This window comes from Lycium ferocissimum, chromosome 2, assembly GCF_029784015.1.
Source record: "Lycium ferocissimum isolate CSIRO_LF1 chromosome 2, AGI_CSIRO_Lferr_CH_V1, whole genome shotgun sequence".
NCBI classification, from domain to species: domain Eukaryota; kingdom Viridiplantae; phylum Streptophyta; class Magnoliopsida; order Solanales; family Solanaceae; genus Lycium; species Lycium ferocissimum.
The window spans coordinates 52,305,683-52,326,033 of record NC_081343.1 but is presented as its reverse complement, the minus strand read 5'-3'; the positions used below and the strand labels follow the sequence as shown (position 1 = coordinate 52,326,033).

The 20,351-nt window shown below is 33.8% G+C and overlaps 3 protein-coding genes across 3 annotated transcripts in view; all 3 read right to left on the bottom strand.

Moving 5' to 3' along the window:
- Positions 1-262: 262 nt before the first annotated feature.
- On the bottom strand, positions 263-724 carry LOC132047725 (secreted RxLR effector protein 161-like). Its single transcript, XM_059438728.1, has one exon. It carries the CDS (start codon positions 722-724, stop codon positions 263-265), a length of 462 nt encoding a protein of 153 aa, XP_059294711.1.
- Positions 725-10,487: 9,763 nt separating this feature from the next.
- Positions 10,488-12,662, bottom strand: LOC132047724 (probable LRR receptor-like serine/threonine-protein kinase At3g47570). The gene is made up of 2 exons (XM_059438727.1): positions 12,592-12,662; positions 10,488-10,827 (listed from the first exon to the last, which is right to left on the bottom strand). The coding sequence occupies exons 1-2, from the start codon at positions 12,660-12,662 to the stop codon at positions 10,488-10,490; spliced, it is 411 nt and encodes a 136-aa protein (XP_059294710.1).
- LOC132047722 (receptor kinase-like protein Xa21) overlaps positions 11,889-20,351 on the bottom strand; it is an 89,108-nt gene continuing 80,645 nt past the window's right edge. The window contains exons 4-6 of the mRNA XM_059438726.1: positions 13,882-15,858; positions 12,592-12,951; positions 11,889-12,196 (exon numbers count right to left, since the gene is read on the bottom strand). Coding sequence (XP_059294709.1) covers positions 12,749-12,951; positions 13,882-15,858 — 2,180 coding nt within the window. The 3' untranslated portion in view covers positions 11,889-12,196; positions 12,592-12,748. The remainder of the gene's footprint in view (positions 12,197-12,591; positions 12,952-13,881; positions 15,859-20,351) is intronic.

Here is a 20,351-nt window from a genome sequence, read left to right as displayed (position 1 = left end):
TTAATAGATTGTTTTTACCCATTGAACCTTTATTGTTAGTTTTGCTAACTCAAGGTTGGGTTCCCTCTAATAATGTACTTATAGTTAAGGTTTTCAACCCCATCCCACTAGATGTTTTTGTAGTAGCATCTCTAGGAAGTGCTTTTGTAAGCGGATCTGCTAAATTCTCGCAGGACTTAACATATATAATTGTCATGACACCACTTATAAGCAATTCTTTCAAATAGGCATGCCACAGACTAATATGTCTAGACTTTCCATTTTATATCTTATTATGAGCAACGCTCAATGTTGCCTCATTATCACAATATATTGGAATGGTTGGCATCGGTTGTGGCCACAACTTTATATCTAATAACATGTTTCTCAGCCATTCCGCTTCTTTTCCAGCAGCTGCTAATGCCAAAAATTCTGATTCCATTGTAGAATGTGTAATACAAGTCTGCTTCTTTGATGCCCAACTTATAGCACCTCCTCCCAACGTAAATATCCATCCCGATGTGGATTTTTTATCATCATCATTGGTTATCCAATTAGCATCAGAGAACCCTTCTAACGTGCTAGGAAAACCATTATAACATAATCCAACATTCTTTGTTTTCTTTAAATAACCAAGCACTCTTGAAATAGCTTTCCAATGTTCAACACTTGGTTTACTTGTATATCTTGAAAGTTTGCAGACTGCATGTGCTATATCCGGTCGTGTGCTATGTGTTGCATACATAATACTTCCAATAGCACTAGCATATTCCAATTGTGCTACGACCCTTCCAATATTTTCAGTCAACTTTATATTTGAATCTAAAGGAGTTTTAAACTCTTTGATTTCCAAGTGACTAAATTTTCGAATCACATTTTCTATGTAATGTGATTGATTTAAGGAGATACCTTTATCACTTTTTTTGATCTTAATTCCAAGAATGGTGTCAACTTCATTAAGTGTCTTTCATTTTAAAGACTGAATTGAGATACTTTTTAGTATCATTAACTCCAAGCATGTTTGTACCAAATATCAATAAGTCATCCACATAAAGACTTAGTATGACACCATAATCTTTTGTAAACTTAGAATAAATGCATTTATCAGCGTTATGATGTACAAATCCATATGATAAAATGACATCATCAAATTTCTCATGCCACTGCTTTGGAGCTTGCTTTAACCCATAAAGGGATTTTACTAACTTGCAAACTTTATTCTCATTTCCAGGAAGAACAAATCCCTCTGGTTGTTCCATATATATTTCTTCACATAAATCACCGTTCAAGAATGCAGTTTTCACATCCATTTGATGCACATATAAATTATGTATAGAGGCTAAAGCCAAAAGCACTCTTATGGATGTTATTTGTGCAACAGGAGCATATGTATCAAAATAGTCAATACTTTCCTTTTGTGTAAAACCTTTAGCAACCAACCTTGCCTTAAAGGTTTGTACACAACCATTAGTATCATATTTTCTTCTAAATACCCATTTACAACCTATAGGTTTAGAACCAGTAGGAAGATCTACTATTATCCAAGTGTTGTTGGATAATATAGAATCCATCTCATCATTTATAGCTTCTTTCCAAAAAGCTGCATCTCTAGAAGACATTGCTTCTTTAAAGCTTGTTGGATCACTTTTAGTATTTAACAAAATGGGTATACATTGATTGACTTTGCTCCTACTTCCTTCTACAAGAAATACAATGTCTTGTGAACAAATAAAATCAGAGTCTAAATACTTTTCTTTTCTCACTCGTTGACTCCTCTGAGGTTCAACTTCATGTTGAGAATCATCTCCTCTTTTCTTATTTATCATTTCAAAATTACTTTGAGTAGGAGAACTTGTGCCTTGCTCTTTTGTAGAATTCTCACTAGAATTATATAGAAATTTATTTTCTAAAAATTCCACATGCACCGAGTCTACAATAACATTTGTCTCCAAATTCAAAAGTCTATATGCTTTTGAGTTTTGTGCATAACCAACAAATATGCTCTTAATACCTCTTGGACCTAACTTTGATCTTTGAGGGTCAGGAACCTTATAAAAGGCTAGGCACCCCCACACTTTTAAATAATTTAAGTTAGGTTTTCTACCTTTCCATAACTCATATGGAGAGGTCTGAGTTTTCTTAAAAGGAACTCTATTAAGAATATGACAAGCTGTTGGTACAGCCTCTCCTCGACAAATCTTGAGGTAATTGAGCATTTAAGAGCAAGGCATTAGTCATATCTACTAACATTTGATTTTTTTCTTTCAGCCAAACCATTTTGTTGTGGAGTGTAAGGCAAAGTTTTCTGATGTATAATTCCATGAACTTCACAAAATTCATCAAATTCATTGGAGAAATACTCTCCTCCCCTATTACTTCTTAACATTTTGATCTTTTGATCCTTTTGATTTTCCACAACAGATTTAAATTCCTTGAATTTCTTAAAGGCTTCATCTTTTGCCTTGATTAAATAGACATGACTATATCTAGAATAATCATCAATGAAAGTAATAAAATATCTCTTTCCTCCTCTTGTTAAAAGTCCATTTAATTCACATATATCGGAATGTATAAGTTCAAGTAGTTGTGAATTTCTTTCAACACTGGGAAAAGATTTCTTTGTCATTTTTGCTTGGATGCAAACCTCACACTTATCTAATTGTTTATGATTGCATTCTAAGTATCCAATCCTTGACATGAATTTCATAGAACCAAAATTTAAATGTCCTAATCTAGCATGCCATAACAAAGCATTTGACTCAAGAGATATAAGCAGAACTCTTAATATTATTAATACTCATCTTGAACAAACCATTACAATAGTATCCTTTCCCAATAAACATAGAATTCTTAGAAATAATAACACTATCAGATTCTATGACAATCTTAAATCCTTTCTTGGATAACAAACTTGCAGTAACTAAATTCTTCCTAATTTCAGGCACATGATAAAATTCAACAAAGTTAGTTTTGTCCAGATGTGAAATTTAATTCCACGCTGCCTTTGCCTTCAACTTTGGCTTCATCATCATTGTCCATAAAAACACCTTCAGGCGTCTTGCATTCTTCATATGTCTTGTATAAGTTTCTGTTGTTGCAAACATGAATGGTAGCGCCAGAATCTAGCCACCATTCTTCTGACTTTGAGGGATCAACCATGTTTACTTCTGTTACCATTCGAATTTTTAAATTTGATACCATAGCAACCAAATCTGTAACAGCTTCCTCAATCATGTTTGCCTTTTCGAAATTTTCTGAGATTCCAAAATTCTTTCCCTTCTTTTTAAACTTGCAGTCACAAGCAAAATGGCCTTTCTTGCCACAATTAAAGCAAGTAACCCTTTTTCTTAAAAACTTTTTTATTGGCTTTAAGACCAGAACTAGAACCTTTTTCATACTTTGACTTGGTTTCAACATAGTGACTTAGATTATTAATCTTTGAAATAGATTGAAACTCTGAGTCGCGTACACAAGTTTCACTTTCGCTTTGCAGATGGGTTTTGAATTGCTCAAAAGTTAGAGTTTCACGAGAATGCAAAATTTTCTTTCTATAATTCTTCCACGAATTAGGCAGTTTGGATAGAATTGCACCACACACATCCGGAATTTTCACATCAAGATCTCGTAGTTTAGAAACTAACACTTTATAAATTTGATCCATGATTGATAAATTCTCTTTAATTTGAAACTCAAAATATTGCAAAGAAAGAAACTTATCTGCCATTTTTTTCTTTTGATATGTTTCTCCCATAGCGCATCCCATCATAAATTAATCAACATATAATTGATCGTATATTGAGAATATGCCCACAACAAATTAGTTCATCCTCTTCACGTTTCTTCCTTAATGCTTTCACAGTTTCAGATTCTCCCTCAGTTGGTTCTGGAATTGCAGTGATTTCAAGATCCAAAACATAATAAATTTTCAATGCAGTGAGAAGAACCACCATCGTATCCTTCCAACGAGTGAAGTTGGTTCCATCAAACCTATCAAGTTTGATGAAATCCTTATTCATCAAAGAGATTCCAGAATTTTGATTGATTTCCATAACAGTTAGAAATCACTCTTTTGAGTTGTTAGAATTTAGATGAAGAGAATAGAAAGGAAAGGCTTGAGACGTGATATTATCATTGTCTCAAAAGAGTGATTGTCTGTCTATGGGGTTAGCAGACAATGCTCCTTTTGGGATACAACAAGCCTATTATCAGTTGAATTAAAAGTGTCTCATATGGAGTAATACTTCTTTATTTATAGAGAAGATAGGCAGTTGAATTAAACACTTGTTCTCAAAGGTTGTGTCCTTGTTCGAAAGGTTGTGTCCTTAGGCAGACAAACACGTTGAAATTTCACCAAAGGGTACCTGGTAGGAATTTCACCAATGGTACCTATTGGAATATTTCACCAACGGTACCCATATCAATGGTGGTACCCAAACTAGTTATTTCAACTGTAGTACCCAAATTACTCAATATTACAAACTATATAACTGGGTCAACCATTCAATCTAGTGTTAACCATCAAATTTCCTAGTTCGGGAAATCGGTTCAGATCTGAAAATTCTATCAGATGTTCACATTTTCTATAATTTTTGGGTGAAAGCAGTCATCCTCTCCACCATTTTTTTTCCATCTCAACTGTAGTGTGCGTGGGTTATTTGGTCTAACCCAACTCTCATTCTCTTTCTTTTAATCAGAGGAGCATCTCTTATTTATTAGAGTGAATAGGTTAAAACACACCTAAACTATTACTCCCTCTGAATGTGGTTTGATTGAATACGGAGTTTAAGAAATAAAGAAAAACTTTTTAATCTTGTGGTCTAAAACAAGCCAAATTTATTTGTGTGGTTATAGATCATCGTTATGCGTAAAGGTAAAGTTTAAGGTGAAATTATTGACAAATAAGGAAATGTGTCGTTTTTTTTAGACTGGCTGAAAAAAAAGTGTGTCATATAGATTGGAACGGGAAAAGGGTCAAATTTACCCTCCAAGTATGGTTTATAGTTTAAATTTGCCCTCCGTTAAAGTTTGGGATCAAATTTGCCCTCTCCATTAGGATACTTGATAAATTTGCCCTTATATAGATGAAAGTTTGACTTGAACTCCGCAACACAAAAAAATTAGTCACGTCAGATCCACGTACGCTCCACACAAGCTCCCAACCGCAATTATTTTAACCCGTAAACCGTTTCCCCATCCCATAAAAACATACAACCCACGTGAGCTCCCAACCCCAACAAATATTGTAACACTTGCTTACCCACATTAAGAGATATCTTTTCGTTTTAATCAGGATATCTATTCTGTCAAGTGTTCCACTTTGAGATATCTTAGGATATAAGTTGGTACCAACAGCATATTTTGAGCAGCTATATAACTTGCTAATTAGACAATTAAGAAAAAATATCCCTACAAAGACTTTTCTCCTGTACATGAAATTACACTAATCTCACCTCGCTGCTTAGCACACTACACCTCATGAAGGAGGACTTGTAATAATGGTATTTGAAGAAGATTGCCTTAAGAATTTTTAAAACAGATATGTAATTACATAAACAAACATTAACTGATCTTTGCACACAAAGAGAAAGTCTGCTTCCGAGGTAAAGATGAAACCCATCAAATTTAAATAAATGCACACACACACACACATAATGTAAAATCATTTACATATGCTGCATAACCGTCTTATCTTCTTTTGGATGGTAAATACTAACATCAAAAATTTCTATTTGAAGCCTCAGGTCCAATCCTTTTGTTACCAGCAAACTGAAATCCCTGGTCATAAATGTGTAAACTTATATGTTAATCCCCGTATAATAGCACTTACTACTTCAATTTGCTCCAGCGCACGGGCTGCTTCTTTTAACTCTTTGTCTTTTTTAGCTTTCTTTTGTCGCATTGTGTTGAGCCTATTGCCCACAATTTCCTTGTGACGTGTACCAAATTGTATGTGCCAAAAGATATCTCTTAATGTGGGTAAGCAAGTGTAACGATATCTGTTGGGGTTGGGAGCTTACGTGGGATGTATGATTTTTGTGTTGAGCCTATTGCCCACAATTTCCTTGTGACGCGTACCAAGTTGTATGTGCCAAAAGATATCTCTTAATGTGGGTAAGCAAGTGTAACAATATCTGTTGGGGTTAGGAGCTTACGTGGGATGTATGATTTTATGGGATGGAGAAACGGGTTAAGATACTTGGGGTTGGGAGATATGGATGTGGACGCGGATATGACGTTAATTTTTTGTGTTGTGGAGTCCAAGTCAAACTTTCATCCATATAATTTTTTTTTATCAAGTATCTTAACAGGGAGGGCAAATTTGATTCCAAACTTTGACGGAGGATAAATTTAAACTATAAATCATACTTAGAGGATAAATTTGACCCTTTTCCCAAATTGGGACAGAGAAAGTACATTTTTGCGAGTTTCATATCTCAATTATTCTTGTTTCTTTTACATACCTAAACTATCACATTCAATCCATCCACTATTGTTTTAAAATCAGAATAGAGCTATCAAACCACAAGGATAATCTCTCACAATAATCCCAAAATTAATTATTCCAAAAACCAAATTCAAACACTCAGAAAGGACAAAAAGGAAACAAAGTCAAGCTATTTTCAAGTCTAAACGCTTGAAGTTGATATCCACATGATTGCAATCATTAATGTTATACAAGGCATTCTTTAATTAATTCAAACTCTAATATGCTTCTCATGGGTTGAATTCATTTGACAGACATATACACAGTTGAAGCATTCACAATAGATGAGTACCGATTCTTCTTTTTCTATTTTTCAACCAATAGTTGCTTTAATCATCCATCCTATATTCACTTCCCTTTTAATCACATAAATATCAAATGACCCATTCTCTATCTTTACCATCTACAACCCTAATCCAATACTCCATAACTCCAAAAATTAGAGCATTACCTAGGTCAAAATCATTCAAAATTCAAGCTGTACAAGATAATGAACGAGGACCGAGGCGACTAATTGACATTATTCGTATTGTCCCTGAAATTTCAAGAAATTACTTTAAAGCCCCTTCAAGAAGGGCACTGTTTGGTGGTATATCATTACTGGGTGGATTTTATGTGGTGCAAACAATTTCTCTATCATTTGGAGCATTAGGAGTTAATGATGTAATTGCTGCTGTAGTTTGTGTTTTAATTACCGAATATGTGACAAGGTTTTACTATAGTAGGCCTACGGTGACATTTCCTATTGCTCTTTTGAACAATTTTAAGATGGGTTTTACTTATGGTCTGTTTATTGATGCTTTTAAACTTGCCAGTTGAGGTAATTTGAAGCAAATAGTTAGAATAAGAAGCAGTAAGTAATTTTTTGAAAGCAGTTTCCTCTTTTTGTTGTATCTCTTATAAAAGAGTAACTCTTCTTAGGGGTTGTTTGGTTTGAAGATGAGTTATGTAGGCATTAGTTACAGTGGAATGAGTTATCCTGGTATTATTTGTTATTGACTGTTCGGTTTGTTGTATTGAAAATTACATCTATTGTACTGTAATTTTTGAGAAGTTGTTTGTTTACAAAAATCCCCTCCACCTTATTTAGTAGAAAATGGGTTTGAGGGACCTCAGGGGTATCATTTTCATTGTTTTATCACTAATCCTGGTAGTGATAACTTATCCCAGTACTATTTCTAATCATGGTATAACTTATCTCAGGATTAGTAATCAAACAAGGGATAAAACAGTACTAAATTTTTATCCCAGAACTATTTATATTTGTCCAGCATACTACACGAATGGTTTATGATAGAATTGTTGGCTGTTTACTTAAGTGCTTGTGGATATACAAGTCATAGAAATAGTGAAAGTTGTTAACCCGACTGTATGTGCTGGAAGTTTTTGCTACTAACTCAGGCTTCATTTGATATTGTCTCATCTTTTAGAAAAATAGTAATGGGAGTAACTCATTTCCTGTGTCTTGAAATTTTATAATCACCGTGGTTTGCTTACTGTGCTTTGGAAATTGATGGAAGTCAAAGCATTATGCGGTACAAGTTCAAGAAGTAAAAAGTAATGCGAGATAAGGCATTTTTAAGTGAATGACTTAATTATCTTTATGATATTCGCTTCTCTTATTTATATGCCCAGAAGATGAGCTCTAAAGAGCATCTCTTTTATAGAGAACTGGGTAAAGGTTGAAGAAGTAGAATCTTGGGAAGCCTTTAATAGGATTTAATGACTCTGGCCCACGACATGTGATGAAGGTTAAAATGCCCTCACTACCTGTCACTAATGAAGTGAATTCTAAAATGCCCTGATGGTTAATTTTACTCCAAATACTACGAAAAGAACTCTAGAACAACATCCTTTTCTTTTTGCTAATCAGCATCTGTTTAGGTCAAATAGTTTAGGCAAAAACTTACAGAGCCGTGACTAAAGTTAAGTGGACTAGTCAGTAGATAAGGTTTGACAAGATTTTGCCGAACTTGTGATCTTTCTCAGAGTCTACTGCGTTGTTTGAGAAGCTGGAAGAACCTGCTTTCGATATCACTTTGTTGTGTTAGAGTCTCACCTTAGTTGAGGATATAAGAAGTAGTTTTCTTATATGGTTCTGGGCAGTACTCAATCTCATGAGCTAGCTTTTGGGGTTGAATTACGCTGAAAGTCCATTTTCTTAATGTGGTATATGTGCCAAACCCATCTCTGTTCTCGGTCTTAGTCAATATTGGGCCTCTAGAGGTACAATCTTGGACATGCTGGGGGTGGGGATGGGGGAGGAGGTGGGGGTGGGGGGTGTTAGAGTCCCACATAGGTTGAGGGTATATGCTGTAGGCTGTAGCTTACTTATATGGTTTGGACGATCCTTATCCCATGTGTTAGCTTTTGCTGTTGAGTTAGGCCATTTCATTTTGTTAACAAGTTGTATCAATGTAATGGGTCTCTTAGGTTAGGTGGGATCCTGCTCAAAAGGAACAAAAGAGAAAAAGGACAAAGAAAAACCACATATCAGTGTTGCAAAAAGTCCATTTGAGGGGCAATTAAACACTGAAGCTAGCTGCAGCGCAAGTTGGTGTCGACGTGTCGTCTTGCTTAGGCTGTATTCTGTGCAGGTATCAAGGCACTAGAGTGCTTGTTACATTACTGCTGTTAAAAAGCAGACACATTAATGCAGTTAAAAGTCGATGATTAAGCCTTGAAGCTAGTTGCAGCTTTGTCTCGCTAGGCAACGTTTGGTGTCGACATCAAGGCAGTAAGGAGTACGCCTCAATGCTAATGGGCTCTGTTTTGAAGAGACCAACACCAAATCACACATATAACTAGCAAAACAATATACTATATGTATATAGTGCTGAATAACTGCTATTTTGTTCAGACAAAACAAAAAGCAACAGCAGCAACAGAAAAGGAGCCAAAGTCACAATGCCAGAGTTAAGCGAAGAATATGCCAAATCGCTGCTATATTGAGGTATGATGGATAATTTCAGCGTTGAACTTATACTAAGACTAAATAACATTGGTGTTTATTAAGTTTTACATCTGATGAGATTTGCACAACACAATACGCTGTCCAGCGTGAAAAATATACCTGAACAAGTAGCTCGGATTTGGAGGGACTAAAGTGGAGAAAACTTCAGTTAAACCCTTAGATATTCGGGACTTGATATATAAGTATAGTGGTCACCAGATTCAATTGATTGGGATTCTTCTTTGTTCTTTTTTCATCTTTCACTTAAAGAAAAGAAGAGAAACTGGCTTAAACACGGAGAAACTAATTAGAGTTACTGACTAGCTGCTTCTGGATCTCTAGAAAACTTAACAAATTTGTAAAATACTAAAACTCCAGTTCCATCTTTTCCCTTCATTCTTTTTCAATGTGTTTCTCTTTTGGCTGGACCATCCGGCTTGAATGACACCTATGCGGCCTTCCATTTAACTCAAGACCTCAACTCTCTCTAGAAAGGCTTGATAGAAAATTTAGAGCAGAGAGGAAGGAGGATCGTTATTATTACTTTTTGATAAGTGAGAGGTGGGCAGATTAAATTTGCTTCAAAGAAGATTATGCAATGTTTTAAGGATTGGGTAAACGAAATAGGAAACGGGCCCCACTTTCACTTTGAGGTGGAGAATTTTTTGCTATTATGAGCTATAGTAGTTAAAGCACCTTAATTTGTACATTCTCACCATAGAACTTAAACTTTTAGATCAACAGGAATGTTATACAAGATAAAAGGTTTATCGCACGATATTTCATTCACCATAAATGATGTACAATCTACAGGTATTTTCCAGAAACTCACTTTGCAGAAGAATTTTGTTTCTTGGTTTCAAGAAATAATTCCACCTATATCCGTTAACCCTGTCAGAATGGGGAAAAGATTTGCAAGATAAACAAGAAGCTTCACCTGGTGCAGTATACTTCGTAGATGCTATGCTCTCTCCCTCACCAAATATTTTTCCTATCACTTAAATTAGCAACCAAATTTCCATCCAACAAGATGTTACTAGGCTTAACATCTCAATGGACCACAGGCTTTAACTAACCATGATGAAGATACTGTAATGTGTAAGACACATCTATCATAATATTCAGTCTTTGCATTATATCTAAAGCATGGTTGTCAGAGTATAGCAACTTCTTAAGGTTCCCATTTGGCATGTACTCTAATAATAAAGCTTTGAAATCATTGCTGGAACAGCCAGTTATGACCTTTGTAAGATTCCAATGGCAAAGGTCTCTCAATATTTCACATTCTGCATCGAAACTCTTGGATGCAACTTGTTGCAAATTTAACACCTTTACTGCAAAAGTGGTACCGCCTTGAAATATCCCCTTATAAACATATTCGAAACTCCCATTGCCAAGCAAATTGCTTTCGCTGAACCAGTTTGTTGCATGTAAAAGTTCATAATATGAAATCCGTGGTGGTCCTGGTTGAGAGATTGAGTTGGTTGTGTGCTCTCACTGCCATCTTTCCTCAGATATCTTCTAATTACGATAATCAGGATAAGCCATGCATCACAATTGCAGTAGCAACGAATAACAAAATAATCCGCAAAAGCTTTTTAGTTCTTGAGTTGCTGGATGGACTAATATTGCAAACTGAGACATGAAACTTGGGATGGCCACATAAACCTTTATTGGACAAAAATGATACTAGTGAAACTTTTGAAAGGACCAATGAAGGAATCTCACCTGTTAAGTCATTGAATGAATCATTGAAATACTTGAGATATTTGAAGAGCTTTCAAGTGATTTGGGGATTGGACCAGAGTTTTTTTTTTTTTTTTTTTTCCTACTATAACACTTTTGAAGGTCTCCAGCATGTCCTAAATGCTGAGGTATACACAATTACCAGTTTCAGAAAAAAGAAAAGAAAAAGGAGAAGTCTAAGACAATCAAACTTATGACGTCACTGTTGTCTGTTGATGTAGTCAGATTATTATGTGCCAAAGAAAAATTGATCAAGTTTGATAGACGTCCAACTGCCACTGGAAACTCATTTAAGAAATTGTTTCATGACAAGTCTATGAATATTGCAGCCTTTGAGTTTCCAATACCTGGATGTAGAGAGCTATTCATTAAGTTTGATGATAAGCTTACCTCTAGAAGATCTTTGAGATTCCAAAGGCTATTTGGTACACTTAAAGTTAACCTATTTGAATCCAAGTAAAAAAGCTTTCTCAGAGATTCAATTTCCAAGCCAGACTTTGGAAAAGACAGACTATTATGTGGAGAGTTCAGCTTTTGTATCAGTTATGGGATTAATGGAGATATCTCTGGTTTGTTAGTTATGGGATTAATGGAAATATTACTAATATAATGAACCACAAAGGGAGTGAAGCTTTTGTATTTGCAAAGTGTGATTATAGGAGTTGCCAAGTGTTGGTGATCGGGCGGGTTCAGCCTTTCAGTGTTTTCCACAATTAGGATCTACGTTTTGTATCAATTTCGAGTGAGTGAAAAATATGGATTGTGTTTGTGCTTTCAATCTACAGTTAAGCTCTTTCATTGGGACAATTCCGTTCAACTTGGTAACCAAAAGAGCCAAGCTTGTAGTTCATCATTTTACACTGTTTTAGTACACATCTTATATATTAAAGTTATTTGACACACATACACTCAAAACTTGAAACTTGCACAAGAGAAAAGCACAAGAAACAAGAAAGTTCAATTCTCGGACCAAATGTTGGTTGTCATCTCAATTGCGGTCACCAAATTTGCTAAAGCCGAAAAGGCCGCAGTACCTGTACAAAATTTTAAAACTTGAGTTGGCAGAGTCATTATGGGATAAGAACACATAAGCACACGCAAAAATATACTAATAGTAAGAAGACTTTGAGTTTTTCACTTCTCCAATATCTAAGTAAGCTAAAGTTTTCAACAATTCATCATAACTCAATTTCCATGGAACAAAATTTTGATCCTTCTCCTTATAAAGTACAAGTACTAGATTTATTTACTCGCTGATGAAGTTCTCCTCATACTCAAAAAGTAATAACGAGAATAGCCAACTCAATAGTGAGTTCCAAAGCTTCAATGCTTTTCTTCTCTCTCGTTTTACCTTTTTCTTAGGACTTCCTGGAAAAGGATCATTTCTATCCATACAACATTAGAATGTTTTAAAAAGTTGGATACTCACCATTGCATAAACCTTGTTACATCATTTGCGAAGGAGTTCATGCTTGATCTTCTTGATAATTGCAAGGACATCTTTCATATTCAGCCTCTCATTAGGAGATTCAACTGTGCAATTCAATGCCAACTCCAAAATAGAGGACACACAATGCAACTTCTTCTCAAAATCGATCTTCTTCCCATAAGGTGGCATCAATAATATCATTTGGTGCGACAAGTAGTGAATTACAGACCCAACTCCTCATACTCAAATTTTCGTGAAACATTTCATCAAATGGCCTTCTCCTTGTGAAAGTTTCCATGAGCATAATGCCGTAGCTGTACACATCACATCTTCGAGAAACCAGTCCTACTGATCCATACTCTGATCCGATGTTACAAGAGTAATTAGTTTCTTGACGGGCCAAATAAAAATGAAAATAATATCTATATATTTGCTAGATACTAAAAATAGTTGAATCTACCTTGAATAGATAAAAACTTTAAAAACTGAAGGTATAATGGGAATGAAACAAGAGTAAAACAATCAATTGAAACGATGACTTCTAGCAGATTAAAGATGATATTATACAGATTCGATCTATGAGCTCACTTGGCCAATTCACTTTCACACATAACTTAAGAGTAAGGTAACACTCCTGCTGACATGCTCGCTAACTTGGCTGAACAATGCAAAATAACTACCTTCTTCACCGAGGCTATAAATCTTCCTTTCAAGATTATATCCATATTGAAGAATGACGTAGTAGGCAAGCCTAACATTAGAATCCGAGCGAGGAGAGGCAATTTTATTTTTTATCCTGACTGAGTCTTCTCTGCTTGCTCTGAAAATCCTAGAATCTAGATATCTTTTTGTATGCTTCATTGATGAGGAGCAACCCTTTTTTTCCTTTCTTCTTTTCTCTGGTAGGCTAGAGTGTAAGGATGAATTCCTCATTCCTAGTATTGTATATTTGTATTGTAGAGGTCAGGCATAGCCCCCCTCTATGTTCCTTTGGCTTATCTAGTTAATCTCCTCTGGGGAAACTTTTAATTAAAAAAAAAAAGATTGATACGATCTGACCACAAGTTTCTTTTTTTTTTTTTTTTTTATCTTCATAGATGCATGAATATAGAGTTTGACATAGTCATATTTTGATGTTTTCAATACCTTTTTTTTCATGCTTAATCTGTGATATGTTATATTTTCTTAAATTAAGCTATCCACTCAAGCTTTTACCCAATTCTAATGTGATACATAACATTAGAACCAGTAAATTAATATGCAATTAGAAAAGGACGAAAAGAAAGTTACCTGGTGCGATGTAGCCCATCGTTGCAAGTGTTTTAGTATGAGCAATAGATTCCCCTTCTCCTAATAACTTCGCCAAGCCAAAGTCACTCACATGTCCAACCAGCCTTTCATCTAGCAAGACATTGCTAGGCTTCAAGTCACTATGTACAACAATTGTTACATAACCATGATGGAGATATTCCAAAGCAGATGCAACATCGATCATTATGTCTAATCTTTGGATCATATTCAAGAAGTAACCATCAGAATGTAACCACTGCTCCAGGCTTCCATTGGGCATGTACTCTAGAAGTAAAGCTTTAAAATCCAAGTTAGTACAACTGGTGATAACTTTGGTAAGATTCCTATGGCGAAGGTTGCGTAGAACTTCGCATTCAGAATCAAAACTCTTGAATGCACCTTCAATCTGTAAATTAAACACTTTGATTGCCCTAACCATCCCATTTGCAAAGATGCCCTTGTAAACAGAGCCGTAACCTCCAAAGCCTAGCAAGTTGCATTGGTCGAATCCTTGAGTTGCCCTTTCAACTTCAATGTATGAAATCCTGGCTAGTGTTGTTGCAGGAAAGGATTCGGCTTGAGTTGGAACGTTTCTATTCCCACGTCTCCTTAACATAAACACAACGATTGAGGCAAGTGCCATCAGTGAAGCAACCAATGGGACAAGTATAATCAGTAGCAATTTGCTTCTCCTTGACTGATGAAAAGACCTAGTCATACAAGGCCGGAAAAGCAAATCGCCGCATAACTCTTCATTTCCCATAAAAGATTGAGAGGTGAAATTAAGAAAAGGTCCTTTACTTGGGATTTCACCTTCTAATCTATTGAATGATACATTGAAATCCTTCAGATATCGAAGTGACTCTAGTGATTTTGGAATCGTACCTGAAAGAATGTTATTGGATAGATTCGCAAATACCAAACTTGTCATTTTCCCGAGTGACTCCGGAATAGATCCTTGCAACTCATTATAAGCCAAAGAAAGATAAACAAGACTCTGCAAGTCTCCAACTGTGGAGGGAATACTTCCTGAAAGGTGATTCCTTGACAGATCTATGAATGTTATGTGATTCAAGTTACCGAAATCAGGAGGCAATGAACCAACCAAAGAATTATTTGACAAGTCAAGCTTCAAAAGATCTTTGAGGCTCCATAGACTCATCGGTATGTTAGTGAGCCTATTTGAATTTAGATAAATCTCTCTCAAAGAGGTAACGTTACCGATGCAATACGGTATCTGACCCGAAATTTGAGTAGATGACAAATTAGCTATGCCCAACTTCGGCAATTTGCAAAGGCACTCCGGCAACGGTCCACTTAAACTATTATCACCAAGCCCTAAAATTTGAAGATTATGTAAATTACATAATGTTCTTGGCACTGATCCTGTCAAGTCATTGCTGAATAGGGACAAAGCGATTAAGTTACTTAAATTCCCAATTCCTAACGGTATCTGGCCCCTAATTTCACAACGATATAAATAAAACAGTTCAAGAGAAGTGGAGAGATTACCAATGGAATCTGGAAGAACACCATTCAGAGGATTATCCGCTAATACTATAACTGTTAAAGATCTGCAGTTCACCAATGAAGTTAAGATACTCAGATGTGGAGACCATAAGTTATTAATGTACAAACCCAGTTTTTCAAGCTGTCTCAAATCCCCCAACGAGTTAGGAATTTTGCCACTCAATTTGTTATTTTCGAGATATAATTTCTTTAGATTTGAGGAATTGGAGATTGAGCTTGGTATAACTCCACCAATGTTGTTTACACCAAGATGCAAATACTCTAGGTTTGTTGGCCAGTAGCCTGGAGCAGATGGAAGACTACCTGAAAGGTTATTGAAAGCAAGGTCCATCTCTCTTAGCGTAGAGATATTGAAGAGCTCTTTCGGTATGGAACCACTTAATTTATTACCACCCATATATAGAATCTTCAATTTGCAAAGATTTCCCATCTCTCTAGGTATACCACCTGCCACATCATGGAGAACAAAAAGATCCAAATTAATGATATATTTTTAATTTTACGATTAATTACATTAAACGGTCTGTAATATGATTCAGTTTCGAATACATATAATTTTTTATGTGTTTAATTTTATTAAATTTTAAAAAAGAGAATATATATATTTGTTGAAAATCTTTGTTCGAAATGAAATCCTTTTTATATTTTTATTATAAAAGAAAATAGACATTCTCATTATACCTAAAATTGGGAAATTCATTTACATCAAACCGTGTTATTACCGTAATTTTGAAACTACCCCTCTTAATATTAAAAGAATAAGTCATTAAAACATCTATATAATAAATATTAAAATAGTAATATTATCATGTACATGAAGGTTATAGACTTATATTTTCCTTTCTTTTGAATTATTTAAGTAAGTTACGTTAGAACTTACTTATGTAATGTTGGAATTTGACATAGGAGTATTATGTTAAACTTTTTCTTTTGGATTTTGAATTTAGGTTATGTTTTCATTTTTAAGTTATTTGCTTTCACATTGCATGTTGTTTATTTTTCACTTACATTTGATAGATTTTTTGTCTCAAGCATTTGAATAATGTTATGGCATTATGTTTATAAATATTATTTTTTTGTCAAACATGCAATCCATGACGTTCTCACAAAAAACGTCTTCTTTTAAGTTTTATAATTAATTAAAATTAAATATTATTAATTTGAAAAATATATATCAATTATTTTTTACAATATTAGTTACAAATATATGATTATTAATTAATATTTTTTCAAAAAACAATGTGTTATTACATAACTAATTTAATATCATTTATAAAGGCAAATATTTTAAATATTAATTTTAAAGTTTTTTATAATAAGTTTTATTTTTAAATTAAACAAACAAACAGCAAATATAATTATAATCATAATAAATATTACAAAAAACTAACAATTATTATGTAATTACACCAATTCCAAGAGGATCAATTTACCTGGCTTTCCAAACGGGAGTGTTACTTTGATTGTTTTCCCAAAGAGAACAAAAAGATCCAAATCAATGTTATATTTTTAATTTTACGATTAATTACTTAAGAAATGGATGACGATGGTAGGCTTTATACCATATTTAAAAAAAGAGAATATGTACATATATATATTTGTTGAAATTGTAGTGATTATAAAAAAAAATAGCATTTATTATTCTTTTGTTCTCTTTTTCAATCAAATGCGTGAATCATTTTCATCCAAGAATATTTAACCAAACATTTAAATATACACAATTAACAATGAATTATGAAATTAATTAATCTGTTGTAAAAACCCATTAGATGCTCAATTTAATTTTGATCAAGCATGATCTTTTATAAATAGACTTGAAATAAAGTGCTTCCGATGAACATATGATTTTTTTTATGAGACCAATCTATTCACCTCTTGCAAAAACTAGGAAGTCATTAGTATATTAATTTTATATATTAGAAAGTTTATCCTGAAATATTTATAAACTTCATCATATTACCCTTTAATTGTAAGAAATTTATTGCAGTAACGTTTTCAGATGAATCTTTTAAATTCTCATGCATTCTTTTCATCTTCTAGTGTTGAATTGGAAGAGTTGCTTTTAACAATTTAATAAATTATTCATTCAAAGCAGTACATGAACCAAACTCACACTAACCAATTTTCTTTTCGTATAAATTAAGAGAATTGAAAAGTTGCATTAAATAAGTTAATTGAGACTAAATTCATTTGACTAATTTAATACAAACCAGATTTATCTAATAAAGCACATTATTTTTACTGCTACAAAAGGCCAAGCAAGATGAAACTTCTCCTTCATCACTACCAAGAGGTGTTGCTTAAGTATGGACTCTTGACGTTACTTTTGAATATTTTTAGACATTGAACTATGCACATATAGTTGGTGGCTATGCTATACGCCTATACCAAGACCATAGAAGCATGGATATGAGAGGATGACATTAGGATGTTGGTGGAGCAAAGAATCTTGAACAAATTTTGTATTGACAATCGGTGTGCGTTCATTCTAGCTTAATTATTGTGAAGAATATAAGATTGCTTTTAATGTAAATGATAGACGGAGTGAGATGTAGCAAGACACAGGAGGGTGAGGTGTTATCACACAAAAAATTTAACCTCTATTTTCTCTATTTTCATCGGCCCCTCCGTAATAATGATGTATCTTTTATTCTTGCACTTTGTTATTTAGCTAAAATAGATAGCTTTAAAAAGCATTACTCTTTGATAGCAATATTTGGTATACTTTCTTGTGGTTTTGTTTTCCTATCAGAATTTTTTGTGACGTAAGAAAAACAATATACATTTATAATATTGTATTTCTTCATGTCATGTTAGTATTTTTTATATTTCTATTATATTTTTAAAGTATTGATGAAGTTTGTACTGCAATATATCATATTAATTCGACATGATTATTTAGATTTATTATATTTTATAACTCAATTTATTTCATAAAATATATATGTAGTGAAAAAATAATTGTCTTTAAATAACAAATTTTCTACTGTCAATTTATGGGTTACACGTGCAACGCACGTGTCCCATAACTAATTTATTGAAATATGTATCTTTTGTTCTGTTTTTCAATCAAAGGCATGAGTACAATTTTTCAACAAGAATATTTGACTTCTTTCTTAAATTTTATTTAAATATAAATACTTTTAAAAAATTATAATTTTAGTTTTGTCTTTTAATACTTATATTACTATATACTTAGTTACAAATGTATATCATAGGGAGTAAAATTTCGATAGTACAGATGATGTAAGTGTTTGATTTTAACTAAATACGAAATTGAATCATATTACCTGGGTATTAGTGTAGTTAACCTTTAATTTTACTCTAACTTCTATGCAACCGCTAAGAGAGTATATATGGACTTAATAAGTTTATTTGATTGCTCAAATGTACCAGCACTGCATCAATATATATATATAATAGTGCAATCGATAATTAAGAACTTCCATAGATGATGCAAGACTAGCCTAGCTAGATTATCAAAAAAGAACATTTTGCTTGAGAATTATTTGTTAAATTATTGTCCCACAACTCCAAATTTTCAAGCTGTCTCAAATCTCCCAACGAGTTCGGAATTTGGCCACTCAATTTGTTTTCGTGAAGATATAATTCCTTTAGATTTGAGGAATTGGAAATTGAGCCCAGGTATAACTCCACCAATGTTGTTTGCAATCTGGATTCAAATACCTTAGGTTTCTTGGCGGGTAGTCCTGGGCGTATGGAAGACTACCTGAAAGCTTATTGGAAGAAAGTCCCATCTTTCTTAGAGTAGAGATATTGAAGAGCTCTTCCGGTATGGAACCACTTAATTTATTAAAATGCATAAATAGTTATACGATTTTGTGAAGATTACCGACGTCTCTCACAGGTAGAGGCATGATATGGGGCAGCGACGGCGAGGCACGACCCGGCCTATGTGGCTTTATTTAAATAGGGTTGGGGAAGATATCTTTGCCCTATAGGAAAAAAAAAGCCCCTTTTCCCCCCCAACCCAAATGTGGGGGAGGCCCGGGGCAAGAAAAGAATAATAAATTAATTTCTTTTAAAAAAAAAAATAATAAATTAAACAAAAAGATAAAAAAAAGAGAAAAAAAAATGTACTTTACTAAGTACGAGTAGTAATTTGAAACCGGGGTAATACTTTTTTGTCTTAAATTTTTATTATTTTTAATTCTTTTGAACGTGATCCAATTATATTAAAAAAAAAAATTTTTATTTATTCTCTTGAATTTTCTTCTTATAGGTATTTGCGGAATGGGGGGGAAAATTTACCGTTCAAAAGTTTCCCTGTTCAAATTGTACCAAAAACACTTAAAAAGTTTTTTCAAGAGAAAAAAAAATTTTTGGCCCCCCCTGCTGCCCCGGGGCAGGGGGATTTTACGGGCCCCAAATTTTAAAAAATTATTCATTCAAAGCGACATGAACCAAACCACACTAACCAAATTTTTTTTTCGTATAAATTAAGAGAATTAAAAATTGATTAAAAAGTTAAAGAGACTAGATTCATTTGCTAATTTAATACAAACCCGGGTTTTTCTAATAAGACATTATTTTAACTATAAAAAGGCCCAAAAGAAACTTCTTTTATCATCACACCCAAGAGGTGTTGTTAAGTCTTGACTTTGACGTTACTTTTGAATATTTTTAGACATTAATATGCACTATAGTTTGGGGGCTATGCTATACCTATACCAAGACCATGGCTGGATATGAGAGGAGTAATTGGGATGTTGGTGGAGCAAAGAATCTTGAAAAATTTTGTTTTCAATCGGTGTGGTTATTCACAATTTTTGTGAAGAAAATAAATTCTTTTAATGTAAAAATTGAAGGACATGTGCAAGAACGGGGGGGTGAGGTGTTATCACATAGCACCTCCTAATAATGATGTTTTTTTTTTCGATTTGTTATTTAGCTAAAAAACATAGCTTTAAAAAGCATTA

Excerpts from the sequence above, each read along its gene's own strand:
- LOC132047725 (XM_059438728.1), bottom strand. The coding sequence starts at position 724 with ATGTATGCAACACATAGCACACGACCGGATATAGCACATGCAGTCTGC.
- LOC132047724 (XM_059438727.1), bottom strand. The coding sequence starts at position 12,662 with ATGTCCTTGCAATTATCAAGAAGATCAAGCATGAACTCCTTCGCAAAT. Across the intron at positions 10,828-12,591 it reads GTAACAAGGTTTATGCAATG|CGAAAGCAATTTGCTTGGCA; the intron begins GTGAGTATCCAA and ends AAACTGGTTCAG.